The sequence below is a fragment of the Megalopta genalis genome, chromosome 6 (genome assembly GCF_051020955.1).
Source record: "Megalopta genalis isolate 19385.01 chromosome 6, iyMegGena1_principal, whole genome shotgun sequence".
Classification (NCBI taxonomy): domain Eukaryota; kingdom Metazoa; phylum Arthropoda; class Insecta; order Hymenoptera; family Halictidae; genus Megalopta; species Megalopta genalis.
The window spans coordinates 16,090,255-16,102,426 of NC_135018.1; the positions used below are offsets into that span (position 1 = coordinate 16,090,255).

At 38.3% G+C, this 12,172-nt stretch overlaps 1 protein-coding gene across 13 annotated transcripts in view; it reads right to left on the minus strand.

Moving 5' to 3' along the window:
* The window catches only part of Nrx-1 (neurexin 1), a 724,770-nt gene that overhangs the window by 301,872 nt on the left and 410,726 nt on the right, over positions 1 to 12,172 (minus strand). For all 13 annotated transcript variants that reach the window (XR_013033607.1, XR_013033611.1, XR_013033609.1 and 10 more), the window contains one exon: positions 6,185 to 6,331. Coding sequence is in view for 8 of the 13 variants with exons in the window: in XM_076522634.1 (XP_076378749.1) it covers positions 6,185 to 6,331 (147 nt within the window). In the remaining 5 variants the exon portion in view is untranslated. The remainder of the gene's footprint in view (positions 1 to 6,184; positions 6,332 to 12,172) is intronic.

Below are 12,172 nucleotides of genomic sequence, written 5' to 3' on the forward strand. Positions count from 1 at the left end.
ACCGAGAGAGGTGAGGCAATTTATTTAACGTAATACAACATTCTTTGAGACGCGAAATACGAATTCATAAATACAAATTCATTTTGTACTTATTTCTTTCCAACTTATTGCTAATCATTATATATGAACATCGACATTTTCATCCGACCTGTGCGGTGGAATATTGCATTTTATTCAGTCGTTCGTTCGTTAACAATTTATTCGTCTACTTAAACCAGCTGAATGAGTTTCCCGTGCGTTAGAATAAATTACTCGGTCACATGTCCGTTGAAGTTGGACATGGAAATTCACGTGTGCACTGCTCTCCTTGATTAAATCGTTCTAACCAACGTTCCTGATCGTCCAAAAAAATGAAGCTTTAACGCTGGAACAATCGAGCCCAAAACGTGATTGATAACAATGCTAAGATTTGACTTACTTAAACTTCGAACGATTTCGATTATAACATAAGCTCGAATTCGCAGAAGTTCGTCTATACAATTCCCCTAGAAACATTGTTATAATATCAGCAATTGTAAAAGAAGAGATCAGAAACCAGTTTAGTAATTCTAGCGTTAAATTGATCAAATAATCTTCAAACAAGTGAAAGCAGACGAATGGAATTGCATTTGGGACTCCATAAAGTAGAAGTTACCTTTACGAAGGTGAAAGGTAGGCGACGTTCAAAATATTGCAAAATATCCTGAAAAGTGGCAAATTAATGGATGGATAACGTTTTAACTAAGGGCGGCGGTGTACTGGCGGATTAATAATGCGCGTATGTAACGAGCAACGTTGTGGTTTGGGGCGTCGTCTCGAGTGTGTCATCGCTCGAACGGATTCAATCTGGACATTATCGGCGGGCTGGGTTCTGGTTGTTTCAATCGCGACGGCGTCGGCGTCGGCATCGGCGTCGGCGTGGGCGGGCACACGCGGGACATATGATCCGCTTAGGGAGATGACGCCGCATTTTCATGTCGCCTAGGATTTCGCGGCTACGTGCACGGCGCCCGAGGGCTCTGAATTTCTGGCGAATAACGTATGCGTTGTCGCAGAGAGCCGCACGTGCACCAACATCCACGTCCGGCTCCCGGACGCGCCGGACTTTTGCCACTTCCCGGAATGTATTCAGCCCGCCGCGAAATTGAATTCGTGCATCTCGGTGCGGGACCCCGGCTTCTTGGGATATTTTATTATCCTCGGAGACGGAGTCCGAGTGGCTTGCCGGAGCTATCACGGCCGCGCCGGGATGAGAACGTCAACCACTGTGACGGCTACTCGGGGCTCTTTGAACGATGACGATTAGTTTGCATGCGGGAATTCATACCACCGCCTTCTCCTGCTTTATTATGCCGCTGTTTCAATGAATATACGACCCTTATCCGAGCATTCCAATGGGCACTAGAGTGGTTCTTAACATATCGCCGGCCAGATGACGAAATGTATACGGTAATTTCTCCTTAATTCGCGCTCAGATCGCGCTCAAAAATCGACAATTTGTGAAGTGGAGACACGATTATTCGAGTCTCGCGATTCGTTTTTATAGTTGTTATATTATACTATATTATATATATTATATATTATAATATAATATAATAATATATATATATATATATATATATATATATATATATATATATATATATATTATACTATATTATATACTACTATAATCGAGTAATAATATATTATATATATATATATAATATTAATATAATAATTAATATTAATAATATATATTATAAATATTATATTATATATATTATACTATATTATATTATATATATTATATTATATATATTATACTATATTATATTATATTATATAATATTATACTATAAAAAGTATTAGTGTTATAGTTAACAACCATAAAAACGATCCAAATTGTCCATTTTTGTGCGCAATCCGAGCGCGAATCAGGGAGAAATTGCTGTAGTCATTTTCTTGACAGCTCGTGACATGCCGGACGACTAAAAATAGTCATTTTCTCGATCGTTCGTGAGATGCAATTCAAGATAAAAAATCCTATCGTGAAATTTATTCGCGTAATCTAAATAAATCTAAATAAAATCTGAATCTAAATAAATCTATTTAACTGCCTGATATTTTATAGGTTATATCGATGTTTGTAAAACGATGCATCAACCTTAAAATATGCCGGCTACGCGCACAAATTTTCGCATGAACAGCCCGGACCGTGTTGTGTTAACTATGCATAGGCGTCGAAAATATTTTTCGGCATTTTCGTGGTTTCTGACGATGTGAAAAATCGTCAGCTCCGAACGCGTATAACTTTTGAACCAACGGTTTGCGCACCATGGGACTTGAACTTTTTGCGTTCTCTCGACAAAATCTACGGGAATGCCCATAAACGAGCGAAAAATCTCTGGACCCCTAAAGTAGTGATTAGCCAGTATAAATTTACGGCGACAGTGGTCGCGCTCGCGAGGCATAGAATTAAAATAGAAAAGCATTCGCAGTGGGCAGAATTTGTTTCGCCGGTTCGGGACGCGTCGCTATAGAGTAATTGAATAACGAGATGGACATCGATACAGAGGAGGCCGCAGGCCGCAAACGAATTAACCGAAATTTATTTACTGCTGTCGCTGCTGCCGATAAATTTCCGTTCGAATGAAACTCCACCTCCGGTTTTATTACTATTGTGCATCGTGAAAAAAGAAACAACAACAACAACAATAATTTGAATATCCATTATTTAGAATCTGTTCAGGATCGTCGATAACAGCGCGCTCTTTGTTTACAGCGAGAAACTTGGTTCCTTGTTAGGAACTTTTTGTTTTTCCTCCGTCCAGCTTTGTTATCCATTTCAATAGTTGCTTCGTTTAAAACTGCAGCTATTGTGACAGCTTCGTTATATGTACTATCGCAACGCGCGTCACTTGCACATTCAACGCTAAACCAGCCACGCTACTGTCGTTCGTATTTTTCAAATTGTAAAAATATAAATGAATTGCTTCGTTCAAGCTTACATTACGATAAAAGTGGCGACACGTCGAAATAAATTCATTGTTACCATTCTTAGAAAACAATACGCGTTGGTCACTTTCACGGTAAATTATCTTCCCTTGCATTTGGTAATCGGTGTGACCTCCATCATTATATACGTAAACAAATGAATCTTTACGCTTAAGAAAATACAGACAACTTTTATATGATCTCGACGCGACCACCTATCGACGTAGTGCAATCACATCGGATTGTGTGCCGCTGAATACCATGCGACTATAATTTAGCCCTCTATAGCTAACTGTAATTTTTCAGTAACAACGTGGCAAAAGTATTTCGCTCTGTTACTTCTCCTTACGTAATCAAAGACGTCGCAATTTTCAACTTTCGCTGGACATATCAGAGTGAGCTCAATTCTTTCCTTAAATTAAAAAAATAATAATTTACGTGCTGATATTCGGTGGTTTCGAATCATTTAAATTTTCTATAAACTTTTATATTTTTATATCAATTTTATGCACGTATACACACATAAAAAGATTGGACCACGAAGTATTAACACGTTCCAGCTGTCACGAATGACAACCGAGACATTCGGGTGCCCGTTTTAGGTGATTCACCCTGTGTATAGCAATCGACGACTTTTTCTTTAACTCCTTCATCAATGCTCTTAATTTATCGCACAATTCATTACATTCGTGTCGTTCGTTATTATTAATAGCTGTTGGTCCAGTGACCGTTTATTTCATGATCAAGTATATTCCGACAGAATTGAGAACCGCTGAGTCGGTTGGTCCTTTCGCCAGCGACTATCAAGGAATTAGCCGGGATAATCATTGCGCAATGACACGGGCGAGGGTAAGTTGATACCCGGAACACCATTCGGGAACGGACTACCTGTAGTATAAAGCGCGCCGATGGCGGCCATAATCCGCGAACGATGCGCTCGTAAACAAAGGTCGACAAGAGGACTGCGAAATGTGTTTTGAGGGGACATACCGCGTCCGCCCTCCTTGCGAGCTCCGCTGCCATAGTCTGCGAGCTTTTGACCTTCTTCTAGCTCTCTCTATCTCTCACTCTCTCTCTCTCTTCTCCCTGTCTCTCTCTCTATGCGCGGATAGATAGGATATCAAGAATCTGCATTGGTAACGACGACGTTCGAATAGCCTCTAAAACTGCTCGTCGCCATTGTTACGCAACGTGTCCAGGGTTTCTCAAACATCTTCTTATGTGAACTATTTTGGGGTCCAACAAGTAGGTGCGTTCATGAAGACGACAGTTGCGATCGGGTTGGCAAGACTCGGAACATTTCTGTTTGTTCGGTTTAGTGTTACGCAGAGTCAAGCAAAAAGTAATCTAATTAATGATCAACGATTACGACTCCTCAGATATTATAAGTAATTTATCGTAATTTATAGCTAATCTCTAATAATTTATCTTTATTTCATAACTAATTTGTAGAGAGTAATTTACATCTAATTTATAACTAATTTATAATAATTTACAATAACTAACGAGTTATAATCGTTAATCATTGATTAGATTTATTCAAACGTATAATAAATCTCATATTTATTATTTGTTTAATTTTATGAATCTAATCAAGTCTTCATTTCAATCTGGAAAAATGATTTCGTGTGATAGTGTTCTTTTCTTTTATATAAACGTTTGAGAACCTTGTATTAATATAATCTCTGATATAATAATATTTATTAATATGATGTTAAAGTTATACGTAATGACACATACAAATGTGATGATAGAGGCATTGTAATATTAGTAAACAACTATAAAATGTACAGTCTTCACACGACAAGAAAGCACCTCTTTGTTTACATTCCCCCACTTACTAGCTGCGGAAGTGTGTCAGCTAGTAAGAGGGGGAATATGGAAACACAAAGGTGCCTACTCGTCACGCGAGGACTGTATGTACTAAATTGTATTATGCCCGTATTCATGGATCGTTAACAACATTTTGTATTTCATTTCATCAGCATATTGTAATTCCAAAAAATCTGACTAGTCCAACCGCAAAGTGAAATTTTACCGCCGAGTTCACATTTTTCACTGTGTTCTTTCACACAATCCAACAAACACCATCATCGAGTCCAGAATTTTTTGGAAAACAAAGTGTTCGAATGGAATAATTTTTAAGCAACGTAACTTTTCGATGGTCCAATAATAAATCATAGAGAACGACAATCATCCGATCATCCACATAAGTAAATTACTTCAGCGGCCATTGGAATTTGAAAGTAACCCGCAACTCGTACATCGAAAATCTACTTGGACAATTGTTATTAAAATGTTTGAGAAACTGTGAGCACGTGTAAGAACCCGAGACGATGATTGCGCAGAGAGTTATTAACCATTTTAGAGAGAGCCAGCAATAAGGGTAAAATGGCGTTTCAACAGGCGCTTGCTCTTCGCTGGAGGCGGAAGCGTAATTCCCACCGCGTATAGTCGGATCAAAATTAAATGGCCGTTCGAGACCAATGACATTTTTCTGATTAGGTCTCGCTCTTTCTCTGATATGGAATCACTGGAAAGCAACAATCAACTGCACAATATAAAAACTACAAATTCAGGCGAACGGATAAATATATTTTTTTCTATCGGCATCGATGACTGCCATGTCAAAAAAATTAATTTTATAATTTAAGTGAAAATTAATTTTCGCTATAATATTATATTATCGAATATGATCAATTTGATCTGCCACTCTTGGTTCCATTGACTAAATTACTTCGATTAATCAATTAAGCCAGAAAATTTCAATGAATTGTCAAATAACAATTGAATTGCAGAACTTCGCAGAAAATAAAATATTAAAAAATAAAAATTAAAATAAAAATTGCTCGTCTCAATTGCAAGAAATTCCATCGATTCGAATAACCTGGGATGAATTCTAATGAATTCTTCCGAAGTTTGTACTACAGTAGAAAATCCGCGGTCCAACCAGCAATAAAAGTTACGTCTACTATAACATTTACAAAGAATTACGAACCAATTCCGATGGCAATCTAGTCAATGTAATTTATTAGCGAACTCTCTTGGCGAGATGATCCAGAAAAGAAGTTCGCATTTCGGTGGAAAAGTGGTCTTCGCGAACGGACATAATTCGATCCGACTATAACAACACGATGAAATATTGGATGCGAGGCTTAACAAGGGTATCGAAGATCTTCGAAGTGATGTCTTATTTTTCATAACGGAATAGTAGAGGAAGTATACTCACAAGATGAGAATCTCTTGTAGTGAACGTGATTGGGTCTGCCGCCTTCAGACAGCGGAACTCTATTTTGCCCCAGGCGTCGATACCGACGGTTTCGGCTTTCGTTGCCTCGATCACCTCCATTTTGAATCCTTCCGTAGCGAATTCGATCTGCAAGCGTCAAAGAAAACATGCAAAAATTGTTATTTTTTTTTAGGGAACAGTTCCGGGAAGCTTTCAACTTCCGCAAGAATCCATTTCGATTCTTGGAAAATCGTGCGCTTCGCAAATTTTTTGCAACACCGCACGAACTTTCTGTTTTTATCGTCACGTTTGTACGATGTCTTGAATTGCTTTATTTCTTTTTAACCCTTAAATGCATATTGTTGCCAATTGTCTACATTCCAGTTCCACTTAATTTGATTCAAAAACCTGAGTATGTGACTTGACATTACTTTTGGCGAGTAAGTTATATGTTTTTTGACATTTGAATGTGGTGGGTGATAACTTCCAGGTTGCAAAGGATTTTCACGGACTGAGTGCATCAAATGCAAGGTTGCTTTGTGTCACAACAAAAATCGCAATTGCTTTGCTGCATTTCATTTATAAATAATGTGAAAATTCCTATACTAATAGATAATATAAATACATGACCATTTGTTTACGTCTACAATAAATTTAGTAATAAACGCATATCGTTGCCAAAAGTCTACATACAACTTTTTTTCAAAATAAATACTCAATATTATTACCTAGATTTTTTTATTTATTTTTTACGTAACCTATGACTACATTCCTATAAAAAACGATTTTTTAAAATTCAAAACAAAAAATCATGCATTTAAGGGTTAAACATTCCGAAAGTACTTTTCTCGAGATTTATTTTAAATAAATTAATATTTATATCACACAAATATTATGATAAATTAATATTTAATTTAATAAATCAATTCGATCATAAATCAATCGATTCGATAATAAATATTCGTTCTTTGTTCATTGGTATCGACGCATCTTTGGAATACAAAGTAGCATCTACCATTGCAACATGTTGAAAGCACAATCGCAAACACCTATTCCAATAGACCGCATATTATGCTAGTGGATCCGGCTACTGTGACCTGTCAAAACATGACCAATCGCCGAAGCTTTTGGTCTGTTTTCGGGCACAATTAACTTTATATTTATCGAACAATCATGCTAAATTTCGTTATCGTTTTATTCCGTTTATTTTTGGATGAACGAATTTAACGTGTTTTATTCGATCAATATAAAGTTAATTATACCTGAAAACAAACCGAAAGCACAGCGATTAGCAACCGGTTCCACTTCCCTGATTGGTTTAATTTTTCAAACACATTTCACGTGTCCCTTAACGCATTGGCTGGCAACCATTAAGGAAGAGGATTTATTTACTATTTTTTACTTATCATTTGTTACTTATCGCTTGTTTATTTATTTGTGGCGGACCAGACATAAAAAGACACGTCCTTCAAAAGCGGGGTGTACATATGCCTTTTTCGGGTTTTCCCGACGCAAGGCGTACACACCGCAATAAAACAATAAAAACGTTGGGACACAGCTTCGGACCATAGGTCCCGGATCACCCCGGTCGGAAAATCTTCGGGAAAGGCCTTCGCCCTTCCCAAGGACCTTCCCTTACCAATTTCAATACGTTCTCCCCAATAAATACGAGGACCTCTCGACCAGGAGAAGTCAGTTAGCAAGTTTTCCTCCGACTCTCAACGTGTCCATATTTCTGTCTCATCCGTCACTCGTTTACCTTTACCTTCTACACACTGTACCTCATCGCCTTTTGTTACAAGTTATATTAAAGCTCTCGTTATATAAAAACCAAAAAAAACTCTCTCGGATTATTTTATATAAACCGTCGCAGTAACCTCTGCGACAAATATTTATAAAAAATAGATTTCTACAAAATAGGCTTGGCAGTCAATCCGTCGAACTGCTAAACATCCTTATCGTTGATTAATGTGTTTCCGCGACCGTTAATTACGGCACATAGAGCCGTCCGGCACAATAGCGAGTCATAATTCCATGTCATATTTGGGAGCTTATAATCGAATTATCTGTTGGAGTTTAATCATCATCGGCAGTGCGTAATCCGATTACGCTCGGTTCTAAAGGCGCGGCCCTTGAAAGGGCCATTAACATATCGCCGGTAAACCTGCGTAAACCAGTAACCGACCATCGTCGCGCGGGGCAAACTCCGCGGCTACTTTGGGTCGCATAAACGAAACTTTATATCCATTCCGTTGTTAAATACCGACTCGCAGTTTACAACAAGTCCCGCAAGATTGGAGTTTCCGGCTACAAAATTCTGCGGACTATTATATATGCACAGCCCACGGTGACTACACATTGGGTTCTCACGGTCGGTTACAATATTCCGTCGTCGAATTTAAACAAGGCCACCACACCGTCGCTGAAATAATACCGTCTGTCGTTGGCTCTAGCCGGCTCCCCGGTAGGTTATGATGGGTCCTACGGCAAACGTGGCCCCGCAACAATGTCTCCGCCCGATACCGCCCGCCGCCCGCCCCGTTTTGTTGGTGTTCCGCGAACTTTCGTCCGCGTTGTCAGACGTTTTAATGAAGATTTCCAATTAACGGGCTCGCTACGGCAATTGGACTGCGAAGAGTTATTACGAAAGGCTCCTTAAGGGAATATTACGATTCGCTTTGAGCCCTCGTTGCACGCTCCGCGAGACTCCGCCCGATAGACTCCTCCGCCTTCGACAAACTCCGGCATCTTCGATCGCGGGGATAATGGATTTTACAGAGGCCCGGGTTATTCTCGTCGAAATGAACAATGGTGGAATGTTTCATGCTCGCACACGACCGTTCGATCGGGCAGGTTCGTTTGCAATATTCGAACTCGGCGAATTTTCTCCGTCTAACTACCGTTTACGCGCGGCAAAACGGATTCGAACGGCTTCTAAGACGCGATTACCTTTTCCAGACTGGACTGAAACGAATTTTTGTTGTGCATATTAAGGGGAATATATAGAGTGTGTCGTAAAATTATGTTTCTTCCGGGAGATTAGGGGCTCCTGAGGTCATTCGAAGTAACTCTTTTCTTTACAAAAATTTTCTCCGAGGCATCGTTAACGAGTTATTAACGAAGAACACCGACCAATGAGAGCCAAGATTAGCTGGCGCCAAGCGGCCGAGCCAACGAGCGGTCGCCTCTCATTGGTCACAGTTGTTCGTTAATAACTCGTAAACGAAACCGCGGATTGCATTTGCGCAAAGGAAAAAGTTGTTTTAAATGACCTCAGCAATCCCTCATTTCCCGGAATTACTATAATTTTGAGACACTCTATTTGTTCAAATTATATCATGCTCGGTCTCATTTTAATCAGAAAATCACTTTGAATCGCTACGAATTACTATTGGAAATAATCGTGGATGTATGAATGAACTGATCTTGAAAATGAAACCTACTTCAATTGACTGAATATCTGTTTATGATTAATTCACACACAATAGATACTGAAGCATTTGATTTCTATTTTAATACAACAGTCAGTCATCATTTATGAAATTTAACCTATTCAAGAAATACGACACGATATTTTCAGTTGCATAAAGAATAAATAATGAATGACCTCAGTAAATAAATAATGACCTCAGCAATCCTTCATTTCCCGGAATTACTATAATTTTGAGACACTCTATTTGTTCAAATTATATCATGCTCGGTCTCATTTTAATCAAAAAATCACTTTGAATCGCTACGAATTACTATTGGAAATAATCACAGATGTATGAATGAACTGATCTTGAAAATGAAACCTACTTCAATTGACTGAATATCTGTTTATGACTAATTCACACACAATAGATACTGAAGCATTTGATTTCTATTTTAATATAACAGTCAGTCATCATTTATGAAATTTAACCTATTCAAGAAATACGACACGATATTTTCATAGTCAGTTGCATAAAGAATAAATAATGAATGACCTCAGTAAATAAATATTGACCTCAGCAATCCTTCATTTCCCGGAATTACTATAATTTTGAGACACTCTATTTGTTCAAATTATATCATGCTCGGTCTCATTTTAATCAAAAAATCACTTTGAATCGCTACGAATTACTATCGGAAATAATCGCGGATGTATGAATGAACTGATCTTGAAAATGAAACCTACTTCAATTGACTGAATATCTGTTTATGATTAATTCACACACAATAGATACTGAAGCATTTGATTTCTATTTTAATATAACAGTCAGTCATCATTTATGAAATTTAACCTATTCAAGAAATACGACACGATATTTTCATAGTCAGTTGCATAAAGAATAAATTACCTGTACTATCCATTATTTCAAGTTCTCTAGAATAAGTAAAAAATGTCGCTCGAATTACCAAAACCAATTTTAGGAATGAAAACCGTTCCAATTGAAACTGAAAAAAAGTCCTGTAAATTTTGAACGCCGCAAGCGATAAAACACAACCGAATGAAAAGATTCGACTCATATAATCTGGTTACTTCGGATTTCGTGGTTCTCAGCGTCCACCCGGGCTCTCCATTATCCATACAGCCCCGATTGGCCTTTTTATCATCGCCTAATAAGTAGCCGATCGATTAATTAACTTGATTGCATTGTTTATGCGAGGATAGAAAAACGAGCGGCCGTAAATCTCCTTGAAAAACGTTCGAATTTTAACCGACCACGGTTTCAACGGCACGGGTAAATAATGCCCGCCACCACCCTCGTACCAGCGAACGGGGTAGGATCGCGTATCGATCGCCTGTGTTCGATAAAAGACATAAATCTTCGCTAATATCTAATTACTATGTTAATGCGTACGTTAATAATCGCGTGACCGGATTTATCATTCAATTAGACCCGCGAGATCTTATCGAAGAAATCGGTGGAACTGTTTTGCGGTTGTATTCGAATACTTTTCCAAGCTGAAAGTCTTCCGAATGTGTTTGGGAGGATGTCTTTTCTGTTCTGAAACATGTCACGCAGATGCATACTCTTCGATGTAATAAATCTTCTTAACATAAAATTAACATTTGTATTGTGTCAAGGTTATTTCCTCATAATTTTTTAATTCGTAATTTCTACTTATTTTTTGTGTTTTTAATATTTTCATTTATCTTTTCTATTTTTTTTATTGTTATTATTTTTATTATTTGTCGTATGCACTAAATAAAAAGATTGCAATATACACAATCTATTATATGCTTTATATATATATATATATATATACTTTTAATTATAATACGTACTTTCGATATGTACATTTAATTTAGTAAGACGTATATTTATTAAGACACTCAAACGTTAACGAAATTTTGTTAAATTGTTGAAATGTTTCTTCATTTCTGTCGATAAGTGTATATTGCTATATTTGAAGGAGATATCTTTCGCATTGAAATTCCAAAGAATTCGGGCAGACAAAAGGTCGACTTGTTCACCGATACGTCATCGTCCCAAAAAAAGTATAAAAAACACAGAACCATTGTTTCACTTTTCATACGATAATTATCTTTCAGCAACTAGACCGGTATTCTGCAATTAAGCTACCCAACGTCTTCATCGCGCCTACAATTCCGCGTGAAAATAGTTTCCGAAAAATCGAGCCAGCGTATCTCGGAATTCTCAAATGCCCGCGATTTCACCGCTTCATCGGCTTTTCCCTAAAAAGGAGCTGGAACAGCATCTCGCGTGCATTGTTCGGCGCATTTCGTGGCCCCGTCGGCATCGATGCGACGCGCACGACCGTCCCCAACCGCGAAAATGAAAAATATCGCGACGGATAAAAAGGAGCGAGACACGAACGCAGGCGCGCGCTCGCGCGTTTGTCAAGAAAATTCGCGGAGCTGCTCGTTCGCCGCGATTCGCGAAACCGCGGTCGAAATAAAGAATCCGCCGGATTCGATGCGGGTCCCGTGGAAAACGGCACGAGTATCCTGCTCTGTTTTCCTTCTTTTTTTCAGCGCCGAACAATGCTGGAAGTTTC